General features: G+C 34.3%; 1 protein-coding gene and 1 long non-coding RNA gene across 2 annotated transcripts; both read right to left on the reverse strand.

The window, feature by feature from the left end:
* Positions 1–1,319: 1,319 nt before the first annotated feature.
* LOC130012971 (sodium- and chloride-dependent GABA transporter 1-like) lies at positions 1,320–8,782 on the reverse strand. Its single transcript, XM_056101243.1, has 8 exons — positions 8,683–8,782; positions 8,116–8,240; positions 7,230–7,342; positions 6,676–6,807; positions 6,149–6,248; positions 3,060–3,160; positions 2,401–2,568; positions 1,320–1,497 (listed from the first exon to the last, which is right to left on the reverse strand). Exons 1-8 carry the CDS (start codon positions 8,766–8,768, stop codon positions 1,393–1,395), a joined length of 930 nt encoding a protein of 309 aa, XP_055957218.1. The 5' UTR covers positions 8,769–8,782; the 3' UTR covers positions 1,320–1,392.
* Positions 8,783–9,905: 1,123 nt separating this feature from the next.
* On the reverse strand, positions 9,906–11,669 carry LOC130012972 (uncharacterized). Its single transcript, XR_008788223.1, has 3 exons — positions 11,583–11,669; positions 10,634–10,766; positions 9,906–10,034 (listed from the first exon to the last, which is right to left on the reverse strand). It is a non-coding gene; the product is annotated as an uncharacterized LOC130012972 (long non-coding RNA).
* Between the last annotated feature and the right edge of the window lie 2,243 nt (positions 11,670–13,912).

The raw sequence follows: 13,912 nt of genomic DNA on the forward strand, positions 1-13,912 counted from the left end.
AGACAGATGCCATTCAGAGTGCTATATGGGAAACTTTGTCTTATCCTAGACGCTTTTCCTTGCCTGGCCCTCCATTCTGTAGCAATAACATGTGGAAACCATATTTTCAGGAAACGAAGGAATCGAACCTGGAAAATACTATTTAGTAAATCAGCGACTATATGAACTGAACTGTCACCCTCTTCCAAAAGGATGGTGATTACGTAGGCCTACCTGTACGTACCGCACGTTGTGTTGATTCCCTGACATACAGTGTCATCATTGACATAACTGGAGCGAAAATGAAGCAGTGTCAAAGGTCGAAGCGGAAGAGACTCAACAGTTAAGTTTCGTTCGGGAACGAAATATTTTAGTGGAAACCCATTTCAAGCTCTTTTTCAATTTCTTATGGAAAGGACATTTATATATAAAGTATCAATTTATAATAATATATTGTATTATTAATTAAATGTACACTAAATGTAATGTCGCGAAGAACACGTACTCATGTAATGATTAGGAGGTTTATAGGTTTAAGTTCACTACTGTTAATTTAAAAGAGCTATTCTTTTAACTCAATATTATTCATAATATTCGAAATTAAAAACACGAATTAAATGTAGAATTCAATATCGTATCGTGAAAATATGGGATCCTAATATCCCATATTTAAGACACATATTAAACTCAGTACACGGCATTGTGAAAATATGGGATCCTAATATCCCATATTTAAGACATATTAAAATCAGTACACGGCGTTGTGTATTCTGTTATTAACCGCATCCTTTATGGTATTTTGTCGCCGCATAGAATCGTATGAAAGTAAAACAGAGAATTCTAATTTTCATATTATGTTTAAGCATCTGAATACATGATTTTAAGATTATAGCCGTTTATAATCCTGTACAGACCCTCATTTATTATTACTTTCAAACGATGGCTTTATTATCTGAAATAAAAACAATAATTAATAAAAATTAAATTGCTAATGAAGACGGCCATACACCGTATAGTTAGCTATGACTAAACATTTGTCAGGACAGCGGTACTAGGTCCTACTCGAGTATCAACTGTACAACACCTATACGTTGTCCCTTGCCAAGGGGGAATTACGCCGCGAAATCCCGATTAACTTTCTCGGTCAACAACTGGATCGAACACAGGATCCCCAGGTCAGCGAGCTATTGTCCTACTTACTAAACCACCACGGCTACTACAGACAATCTGATTTGAATATTCCTTGAAAAACTGTAATCAAATCACGTAATTTCCAACCGTGCGTTCTTAAAAAACGTAAGTGGTACTTTTTCATCTGTGCATAATTAAAACAAGAGAAGAATGGTGTGGAAGGAAAACCAACAATTCTATTTTTACATCGTCTTTGTGTACCTGAATGAATATGGTACTATTTCAAGATTTCATACTCTGTAGTTCCTTACAATCAGCTTGTATTGCGAGTTTATAATCTTTGGCAGGACCCCACTTTTCATTGGGTTGAAATGATAATTTTATTCTCTGAAATAAACAAAGAAAACATGTGCTGAAATCGGACAGGTGGAATATGTTGCCCTCCAATTGTTGGACCAACAAAATAACGCAACTATAATCACCAAGAAAACAATGACAAAGCATATAATAGTAAAATACTATTTGGTATTCAAAGTAACCCTTTATTCACATAATCAGCAGAAATGAAACCAAATGGATTTTAACTTCCCACTGTCCCGCTCCGACTAAACTAATGAAAGTGTGCTATGAGGGAATAATTGTGTCTGGACAGCAGCGCTACGACCTACTCATATCGAATTCCACGCACTCTGTCCTGTATCACCAATGATCTTTCTCGGCCAACACCGGGGTTGATCACGGGACCTCCGGGTTAGCGAGCCAACTTCTTACTCGCCGAGTCAACGCCTTACCCACAGGGCCATAAAATTATTTATAAGCAATATAATTTGACATTTATTTGTATCATTGGCTTCTTGTGAATATTTGTTATGAGGTGTACGGTCGTGTTGCACTTACTGTCAGAGTAAGCGAAGTTTTATTCGCGAAAGATTGAACGATATTCAGTTACATTGGAGACTTGAAGATTACCTATTAGGAGTAAAGTCGCTAGCCCTCCGAAATATTGACCATAAGCATTCTACAGTAAAAACTTGATCAATGTGCAGTTTAACTTAGATCAAGAAAAACAGCATGTAAGGAATCCGTAATTATGATTTTACATAGCTAAAACATTTGCGTAGTACTTATGTTTTTCAATCCATTGCTTATCCACGTTGTTTCCGCGTGGGTATTGACGTTAATGACGCAAGAGTTATTTCCCATTTCTAATTTATTGAAACCTGAATTTCAGTCTGATTTATCGAGTCACTCAAGGAGATTAACTAACTTTTAGTCTATTCTTAAGTATACCTGTAACCATGGACCTTTTCTAGTAATGAATTCTCGGATCATCCATATAGGTATAGGTACAGCAGATATTAAAGCTATAATCCATCCTATAGCACTAGCATATGATGGATACACATAGTCTCCATAAGTGGGTGGTTGATACTGAACTAGAGTAAATACAAGAGTTATCTGAAATCATAAATTGAGGTATGGTAAACAGTTGAACGTTGATCTTAATCAGAAAGAAATATGGAACGGGTTCTCATGGGGGTCATTTCAGGACTAACAAATGCTTGCGCGTAGAGGTCTTTGGCAGTGCTAGGAAAAGAGAGGACCCGGAGAAAAGCCATGAGGTAGGACGGACATGACTTGAGTATATAACATGGAAGTTCCACTACCATACACATTGGGTTTTAACACAGAGGCAGAGTATTCGTGTACATGTATTCTGATCTTCCAATTAATAAAGAACCAAGATACCACACGTGCGAGATTAGATTTGAAGGTGGTTGAAATGCTCGTTTCACTAGTATAAAGATATCATTTTGGAATATGGATTTTATGTCACTGACCATGACATAATGATCTTTAAGCTAATAAAAAAATAAAATGACTAGCACTACGTTCTTTGATAGTCTCAACCCAGTGCGAGTTCGTGTTAACCTAATCTGAAAACTTACAGATAGAATTAAAGGATTTATAAATTTCCAGAGAATCTTAAACAGGAACAATGGTCGCTTTCCTAGCATCATTTCCATATCATCAAAATAACGACCCGCTCCTGTTGATATAAAAATATAAAGTATACAAATTTAAGGCGCCGGTTTCTAATCTGTTGCTATAGAAAACAGAAAATGTACAATAAGCGCTTGAGGATGAACTAAAAAAGGGCATTGCGAGCTAAGCCCGGCGGTGCAGAGGGGCTTGACTGTGTTAAATACCCAATGCTAAAAATATCTACTCGAGAAAGTACTGACGCTATGCTAGTCCTAGATATATTTCAACACGACGGTGCAGAAAGGCTAGACTGTGTTAAATACACAATGCTACACAATCTACTCGAGAAAGTACTGACGCCAGTCCTAGATATATTTAATCTCTTATGGTCTGAACGTAAAACTCCACAAGAATGGAATATTACTTCAGTTATTCCTATGCATAAGTATGATAAGGACAAGAACGAACATCGTCCTATCGACTTGTTAGCCGAATTTCAGCACTCTGTAAACTTAAAAAAAAACCGTTATCACAAATAGGTTGAAGTACTTCTTCGAAAGCAATACCATCATTAGAAATCAACGAAGTTGCCATCTTGCAGATGTATCTACTGCATACCACTTTATCAGACTACAACATGATTTAACAAAGGTATTTACAGTCAAACACTATCTATGACTTAGCCAAAGCTTTTGACTTAGTGTGGTTGGACGGTTTTGTACAAAAACTTCACAAAGGCTGAATGTATAAGTGGATAGATGACTTTCTAAATAAAACGCATAGGCATATTAGGGTACGGGATAGGAAACTGCATGAGTGAAAAATTTGAAATGGAACACGACAAGGCTCCGTCATCAGCCCAATTCTCTACAATATAATTCTCTACAATATAATGATAAACGATCTACCAAGCTATGCTCGGCAGTATGCCCAATCGGCACTTTTACGAACAAATTTCGAAATAGCACTATAAACCTCAGAATGCCTCGTTCGGCATTTTTGTCCAAACGTGGCAAAAACGTATTAAAATTTTTGCCATAATTTTGCCAAGTTGTAACGTGGTAAAAATAAAATGCCACGCTTGTCTGGAGTTCCAAAACGTTTTTTTTTTTTAAATTACCATGTTTTTGGAACGAGGTATTTTGTCCAGGACGAGGTTGATCACAAGGTTGGATACGCGTTCAGCCAAACCAAATATGCTGTTCCTGTTTTTATATAATAAACGACGGGTTTAAGATGAAAACGTATCATGTATATTGAGTTAGTTGCTCGGTCCAAAGGTAGAAGATTTTAATGGCTTTTAACACAAAATGAAGCAGTTTTATTCTCCAAAATATATTCCAGATCGACCCTTTATATAAGAATCCAGACGTAGGCCGGTTACCTGAAGGATGTAAACGTAATTATCATTTTTAATATAGTTGTTCGCATCGCCCCGCTTTGCATGTCATTATATAAACATAAATTGTGCCTATTTCATTTTTCGATGGATTTTAATTTAATTGCTTTTGCAATTTTTATACATACAACTGAGTGCCAATTACAGAAAATTTCATAAGATATATTAAATATAATATCGTTTATTATATAAAAAAAAGGAACAGCATATTTGTAATTAATAATATTCAAAGGCCTAAAAACAATTATTGAGTTCGCTCCGCTTTGAATTTGACTGTTTTTCATATCTCACATCTCTTTGTTGGAAATATTGCGTGAACATATGAAACTGCAACAAAGAATTTGGTTGTTTTTCATTTCTCACATCTCTTTGTTGGAAATAATGTGTGAATATATGAAACTGCAACAAAGAATGTCATTTCTAGTCGACTATGCCTTGTGTTTTTTTTTCTCTACATAATCGCTTCAAAGTGTCAGTAAATAATGTTATGCTGTCCTCGATACGCTCGCCGAAACTTTGGTTTGGCTAAACCCCACCCCAACCCTTTTGAAAAATCATGTATCCAAACTTATGAACAGGCTCGTTCTGGTCAAAATACCTCGTTCCAAAAACATGGCAATTTAAAAAAAAATACGTTTTGGAACACCAGACCAACGTGGCATTTTGTTTTTACCACGTTACAACATGGCAAAATTGTGGCAAAAATTTTATTAGCACGTTTTTGCCACGTTTGGACAAAAATGCCCAACGAGGCATTCTGAGGTTTATAGTGTAGGCAAATAATTGGGGTTTCAAAATATCGGAAGGAAAGACAACAGCAATGCTGTTCTATCCGATTGATAACAATAGGAAAATAGGGTTAAATTTGACGACACAAGACTAGAATTTAAATCAGAGACTAACTTCCTTGGATGACCTTCGACTCACGACTGACATGGAAGTCACATATCGATGGCATTATTGTTAGCTGCACATCCAAACCCTTAACAGAATGAAATACATGGGGAATGGACCGATTCACACTCTTATGTTAATATACAAATCATGCACTCATCCGTTCGATACTCGACTACGGTGCTTGTCGACAATCATCTGGGTAGATTCTATAGAATGCACTCTTATGTTAATATGCAGATCACTCATCTGTTCCATACTCGACTACGGTGCTTGTCGACAATGCACTCTTATGTTAATATGCAGATCACTCATCTGTTCCATACTCGACTACGGTGCTTGTCGACAATCATCTGGGTAGATTCCATAGAATATAGGGTAATATAACAATTGACCTTTTACACGAAGTGAGAGATCTTCCACTTGATCTCGGGCGAGAGAAACTTAGTGGGCCAAGCTGCAAAAGCTCAAAGAAAGATGTCCAACATACAACTGATATAGTAAATCAGCAAGGAACGATTTTTGGGACTAAAAGGTTAAAACAATTATACTATATCTTCTGTGGTGTACAGAAATACACAATATACCCCTTTGGTGTACAAACATACACAATATACACCTGTACAAAAATACACAATAGACCTTCAAATAAAAAAGACGAAACTTCACAAACGTTTGCTATTAAATATAGTAAGAGAATAATAATCAAAATAACCTATAACATAATATACATATTATAAATATTTTAACTATACTTACCATATATCCATCCAATAATTATAACTTCCAGAACTGTTATTAGAAAGACAGTCACGGCTGACATATACCAATCTACAAGCTGATATATATATATTCCTGCCTAAAATTAACGAATACGTAATAACTTAATATTAGAAATAATTATTAGGAAAAGAAGTAACATCTCTAGAAAAGCCAACTGGTCTCGACTGTAGTAAACGTAGGCGGTCTCTAATAAGTGAACAGGTAATCAAGTGGATGTATTTATAATACTGGGTTTGGAAATGTTGGAATATATTCACTTCATGAGCTTAACATTGAAGAAACCGATAAACGAATAAAATTTATTGGAAGAAATTGATAACAGAATAAAAAGAAATGCATCAGAAAGGATGCATTTAAATGATCCATAGAACTTATTTGTTTCCTTCCAGAATGAAAATGGGCTTAAAATTAGAGAAATGGATAAAATAATATTGAAGAAATGAATATAAGAATAAAAAGAAATTGATAAAAGAAATGCATTTTAAATAATCCATGCAACTTACTTGAGATGTGAATATCAAACTAACCAAACACATCAGGAAACACGTGACTGCTGTAATCATTAAGCGTAGTTTTGGAGTTGATTTTGGGATCAAATCTGTTATTGCCGTTACGCATACTTCCACATTAACAAACTATTAATAAATGAAATTGTTAATAATCTTGCCGATAATATAGCTTACATGTTGAAATAAATATTACATGGTTTGTTTTGTGGAAGGTCCGTCTTTATTAGCCCAGTCGGAGCAGAACAGTAGGACGTTAAACCTCATTTCATTTTTTGAAAGGGAATATAAGCATTATTCAACTACTTATTTTATATCTAAATGATAGATCGCATTTTCGATTTAAGATCATAGTAATGGCACGGCCGATTTTAATTAACATGACATAGTAATTGAAGAAAATTGGTTCACTTTCACAGAGAAAAGTATGTTTCCATATATAAATTAAGTTATATATATGGGCTTTCTAACAGTATAATCTATCAATCTAAAAATGGGAATATGTCTTGGAAAAATATGCACAACATGTTATAAGAAAGCGCATCTCTTACCATTGAATCCAGTGCAGCAAAAACAAGCATCAAGAAAAATAATACCGCCCATAATTGAGGTATTGGTAGCTGACTAAGTGCTTCTGGATAAGCAATGAAAGCTAGACCAGGTCCTAATAAAAATAAAAAGAACCAGTCGTCAACATCCCGCACACTTTGATAGGTTTAAAAGATACAAGGATATCAATATCTGTGTTATTGGTAATCAACAGCCAAAATCTGCATGTGAAGCAAATAGTATTATGCTGTCTAGACATAAATAATTTAACACAATTATTGTGTTAAATTATCACCGCGAAATTATTAAAAAAAAATTTCTAATTTTTTTTTTAAGAATGAGTATCAAAAGACTGAAAAGCTTGAATAATTTATGAGATATATCAAGTTACGAAAGGGGTAATTTGTAACGGGTGCAGATACTCCACTAGACTGATGTGTACAAAGTGTCATTAAGAAATCTTAAACAGTTTATGAGAGGTGCTCAAGAATAAAAATTGAATTCCAAAATTTAAGTCAAATTTGTTTCCGAGCCTGACAAGGAAAGTGTTCTAATCCTTTGGGTAGCTTTGACATTAAACTACATCCCACTTAAGTTTTAAAATATATCTATATTTTGTACTTTACAAATATTAACAGTTCTCTTAACTTTGAAAATGATGTATTCTGTAGTGCCATCTAATGAACATCTAAACCTACAGTTGTGTCTGGTAGACATCATCATCGCCGAATCTTTTGACAATGAGATAGGTCTGAGGGCAGAAATATATACGCAGAAATTTTATCAGTCGGTGACAATTTGTCGACATTTTTTAAAACTTAACTCAATGTCGGACAATGTGTTCACATGTTAAAAGCTCCAAATATTGGTAGTTGTTATATTATTTACCTGTACGGATAATCTCGGCTATGTCTAGACCAGTTTGGTGGGACATGAAACCAAGGATAGAAAATACCACAAAACCAGCATAAAAACTTGTACCTTCTCCAACAATACAAAAAATGATGGTATCCCTGAAATGTTGCAAGCCGTTGTGGCAAATGTTAATTGTCTAGTAACATAGTTAAATACGTATTGCCGGACTATGTTATGTTGAATTTCCATATAAACTCTAGTGATTACACCTAATCACGTTGTTTAAGATACAGTATAACAAATTGTGGTGTACTTCTAACAGAACATGCAACAGAACTTCTGTATTCAAGGAGCTGTAGGATTGCCGATGTGTGATTTTTGCTGAGCGATCAGATCAATGTGGTAATGGCTGCGCAGTTTTGAATAACACATACTTATGACTTGCTAGACGGTACCGAACACAATAATGTTTCTCTACATTTGTTTATTGTACGAACAATATTAGATTATGGAAATACCGAAGACTCCGGACTGATCATCTTTCCACACGGTTTTTATCAGCCAAGTTGTTTAAATACAAAAAAAGAGAGTGATCCTTACCTCATAACATTGTTATCAAATTTATTATAACTAGACATTGTGATAAATCCTCCCCACCCCATCCCCGTTGAATAAAATATTTGCATCAACGCCTGCACCCACATCTATAAAAAGAAATATAAAGATAATTTTCAATGCGGGTATGCCGAATTGGTCTACACCTTGTCGATTCCTACAATTTCTAAAACTTTACATTTATAGATTCATTTGTGTACTATTATGTATTTCTTTCATTGTTTTTGTTTCAAATGAAAGAATCTATTAAAACAATATAAGATTATTAAACGTTTTATAAACAATTTACTTTTCAAATTATATATCAACAAGAGAGCACAGTAGGGTAGACTAACAAATTGGAAAATTAACAGACATAAAGTCAGATATCTAGTTCTAGGAATTTCGATATATATTGTTCATACAGTTTACATATTAGGAAGAATTCATTTCATTTCTGACGTATTCTCATTTGGGGTGTTTAAAAGACCACACGCGTGGGTTTTACTCGGGCATCATTACGATAAGCTGGGCAAATCTTGAAGTTGGTTTCGTTTAGCCGGCGCGGGCGAGCAAGTTGAAAAAAGGGTATTATTTAGAATTCCTATAGACTATAGCTTCTGAGTTTTAGTATCAACAGAACACAACGTGAAGTCACAATGAAGTCCGACTTGAAGCAAGCAATTTTGAGAGCTATAGTACGGGGTCGATAGTGTTGCATATATTCGTTTTCGTGCCATGTTGCCCATATAATGTGATTGTGCTAATTTACTGCCGTGACAAAGAACATTGTTACATTGATTAGAATGCATTAAAAGAGAATGAAACGTTTAAATATCATGAATATGTTTTATTTTGTATAAATACACAACTGCATAAAGCTAGTGCTTATTGCATATTACGGTATCGGTATTTGGCAAAATCACAGTGGAAATATTGTACGTAATATACAATCAGAAATCCTGTAGAATTCCATTAACTATTTGATTCTTGAAATAAAACAATAACAGATATGCATTAAAACAACCTTTATCATGTGGAAAAATAACTTAATTTAGGAAAACCAGGAACTGTTTGGAATGGTATTTGTTCTGAGAATATTCATTATAGTCAAATGATAAATTATTTCCCATAAGACGGCTGATGGTTGTTTTATTTATTACTTAAAAAATTTGGAATTAAGTAGACCTGTTAATTATATCAGTTTTAATTAATTACATTACCTGAGGATTAGCTAATTTACTAAAATCAGGAATTATGTAGAATTTCACACCATCTATGGCACCAGGCAAGGTAGCGGCTCTAATTAAAATGATTGTAATAATGATGTACGGTGCTATAGCTGTCAGATATACCACCTAAATAAAAAAGCAAAATATAAACCAGCACATAAATAATAATTTATAGAGTTGATGTGAAGTAACCCAAGGGTAGGCAGCATCTTGACCTTAATATTCATCCACAGAAACTTTCTATCTTCAGTCGTGGACTGGTGATTTAAAGATAATAAATATAGAGGCGTGAAATCAGTAAAGAACTATCAGGAACTATAGATACACATATTTTAGGTTCGAACTGGAATTATTAATATTTGTTGGATCAATTTGTGTCTGGAAATTTGTATTTGCTTTTCAGTCTAAAATATTGCGTCTTGTAAGCTTATACAATTATTGTTTATTTATCTACCGTAAATATCGATGGGCTCGTATTTATTTCATTTCACGGGTAATAGCGATATCTCTTTAGATAATATTAGATAATATAACAATTGAAAACAAAGGCCACCAACATCTGATGTTGGCGCTTGTAATTGTCTGCTACATGCTACATTCCGTGTCTGTGATGACATAGGTTTCACTGGGTATGGGATTCTCTACAATAAGCTATGTCTTTAAATTTAACCTATAAGACAGCCAGAAACACAAGTCAATGGTAAATTAGTATTTAAAACACACACCTTTCCAGCGGATTTGACACCTTTTATTATACAGAGAAATATAATTATCCAACTAATTATAAGTGGAACAACCAGTTGCCATTGCATACTGCCTAAATCATCTAATCCAGTTGACATCCTTAATACATTGTAGCTGAAAAATATGAGATGACATTGAAACATAGCTTCAGTTTTAATATGCTAGGAGAGCCCTATTTGTTACCTATCTGTGATGACAAAACGAGTTTTTCACTGATGGTTATAAGGACAATATTGGTGCCAGTCATTATCACATGTGTGATAGTACTGATAGAATTGGTTAAACACGTTACAAAAATAATTTTAATACAGAGATCATTGCTGCCATAGATGCATTATGAAGTTTTCAAGAAAGGGAAGTGACGAACGCAAAAGTAAAACACGAGTTATCTTTCTATATAACTGACTGAAGTGACGAGTGATAACAGATACAAGCGCGAATTTCTGCTCACTAATAATTCCGTCGAAGACTAAAAGTTGTTATGTGAGGCTGTGAGAGGATATCTGATAATTCAAAAAAGTAACTGAATGTCACTAGATAAGAGAAAATTAGAAATAGCCCGTACATTCCCTTGTTTTTATTCATTCTATACTTAATAAAAACATGATAATGCACGGACTAACCCAACACATTTTCAGAAAGCGGGGTCCTCAATCCAAACTTATCATTTGTCTAGGAAAGACTTGGACGGAGTTTAATATCAATTCGGATATCGGATAATCAGTACACCGAAAGTTTATTTCCTAACTGGTCACTGATTATTGTTCCTATTGGTCATTAAAGGGATAATCTGCGTTTTCAATCTTTCAAAAAATGCCCGGTAATATGAATGATGCGATGAACACTTTTTTAAGCTAAAGCGGACTGTAATTTTATAAACCGGATGATTGCAGAACACACTTTGTAGTGTACCACACCTTCGTTGCTTACTTCCAAAATTCTTCAGGTGCAGTAAGACCAATGGTTGAAATATTCACATGCGTCGATGAAACATTTGTATTCATCAATGATGAAAAGTTTGCGTATTGGACTAGATTACGTAAACTGCTTGTAAGGTTATTGGTGTGGTTCCCACCAGTGCTGGTAAAATTGTCGGTTCTGTATTGATGAACAAAGCACGTGTCTGTATTCCACCAATTGTCACAGGTCGTCCATGGTAACGGTGACATAAAAGAATGGACAAGATAGTATAAAATCCAGGCTAGGATCATGGTATAATATAAACAAACGATGCCTGTTACGACGATCATTGCTACTCCTAAACCTGAAATAAGAAAATCAAAAGTATTAAACTTTATTCAATTAATAGTTTCTTTTCTACCCCCCCCCACCTTTAAAGTAGTATAATAAAGTTTAACGTGTAATCGCAATATCAACACCATTTCGAAAGCTCAAAACAAAGACGTACAGTGCGCACGCTGAACGAAATCGAGAAAACTGTATTACATTGATAGTTAGAACACTATATTTATATATACAACCCTACCCAATTCCTTGGGATGTTGTATTTCATTATGTACATCTAATATAAGCTGCTTTCGTTCACGTGGCCCTTGAATATTTGTTTGGACATGTTCAGTTTCATTGGAGTTGCTGCTGTTAGAGATTAATGGCGCTAAATCACCCCCTGACCGTTCCCCGGTGTTTGACGGGTATTGTTTTCAAAAACTGTGTAAAAGTTAAAGCGGAAATTGCAAATTTTCAAGTTATATTTTTAAAATGTATTAAAATAAAACCTTAAAATAGATGGTATCCATAAACAGTCCTACCTTGTTAAAGAATAATCCTATAATTCGCTATTGCCAGCTGAGAAATTGGCAAAAATATCATTTTTAACTTCAAATTCCAACGTTGGAAAATGGCTGCCCCATGTTGTCAATAGCAAAACAGGGGAGGTAATTGTGTTGTTATTTCCTGTGTCATAGATTTTTAAGGGTGGCAAATAATGCCCATGATCGTATAATAGTGATTTGATAACCTATTGAGCAAAAGACATAGAAATGTTTTGACTTTCTTAGAAAATTTGAAATTCTCGCTTTAAAGCAAATGCGCCTATTGTTCTACTAAACCAACAAATACTGATCCTGACTTCAGTGGGCCCTTTCAGTGTAGCTCGGAAATGGTTTACTTCACAGCATATAAGTGAATGAAATGTGCGACAGCATAGTATGCCCACAAGAAAATGTGGGTGTACAAAAGAAATCCTCTCAATTGGTCCAGTGGTCAAATTTCTGTGAAAGAAAAGCCGAGAATGGCAGCCATCTTGTAAAATGGTGGCCATTTTAACAATTCTAGTGGCTAAAGTGCTATTCTTAATATAAATGATACTAAACGGACTCCCATGCAATTTTATTGCTTGTAATTTAACACTTTGTTGCCCCACTATAATAACGAATTATATTTTTGACGTACAAATTGGTGTTTTGACACTGATGGGTGTTGTGACATCTCTAGTAACCTGTACAATCAGAATTATATAAACATATTTTATATTTGACACATTATTTTACACTATATACAACAGACAACCAATGTAATTAAATATTGTAAATACTAGGTTAGTACATTCTCTGAAACATTACGAGCCGCTTTATTTTGTAATGGATTTGGCTGGTAATAATATATACAGTAGGGGATTGCAATGATCTAGTTTTGAAATAATAAAGGCATTAACTAATATACAATTTTAATATATAAAAGAACTTGGCCAGTGATATACGGGTACATGATTTACAGATCATGATATATGTCCATGCATAATCGTTATGTTCAGATCTAATTTAATACAGATGTCTACACAAATATGAACAGCATTTTCAATACCTGCAATAGTTTAATTTACCTCGTTAAACGTTTTTATCTCCAACTATTTATTTATTTTTTGGTAGACTGAACACAAGATCCAATTTCACATTGAAAGGATTTGTTGATAATTATACCCCGTCAACCGAATCAGTTGACAATAGCTATATTGCATTGCTAATTTTGCCCTTGTCATATTGCTGATTTATCAACATTAATTCACACATAAATGATCTTCCTTACAAATACGGCACAAACTGTCAAACAATATATCTGTAGTTTATATAAACTTTCTTCTGATTACTTCGTATTTCGCTAAAATCGTACTGGCGGTTACACACGTTTACCCGTGATTTCGAGTGTTCTGTGATTTCATGCTGGCGAATTGAATATCCTCGAAAGTAGGCTAACTTATTTCCCAATTAAAGAGTGATGTTAAATTTAATGATTTAAATTAT

The sequence above is a fragment of the Patella vulgata genome, chromosome 5 (assembly GCF_932274485.2).
Source record: "Patella vulgata chromosome 5, xgPatVulg1.2, whole genome shotgun sequence".
In the NCBI taxonomy this organism is placed as follows: domain Eukaryota; kingdom Metazoa; phylum Mollusca; class Gastropoda; family Patellidae; genus Patella; species Patella vulgata.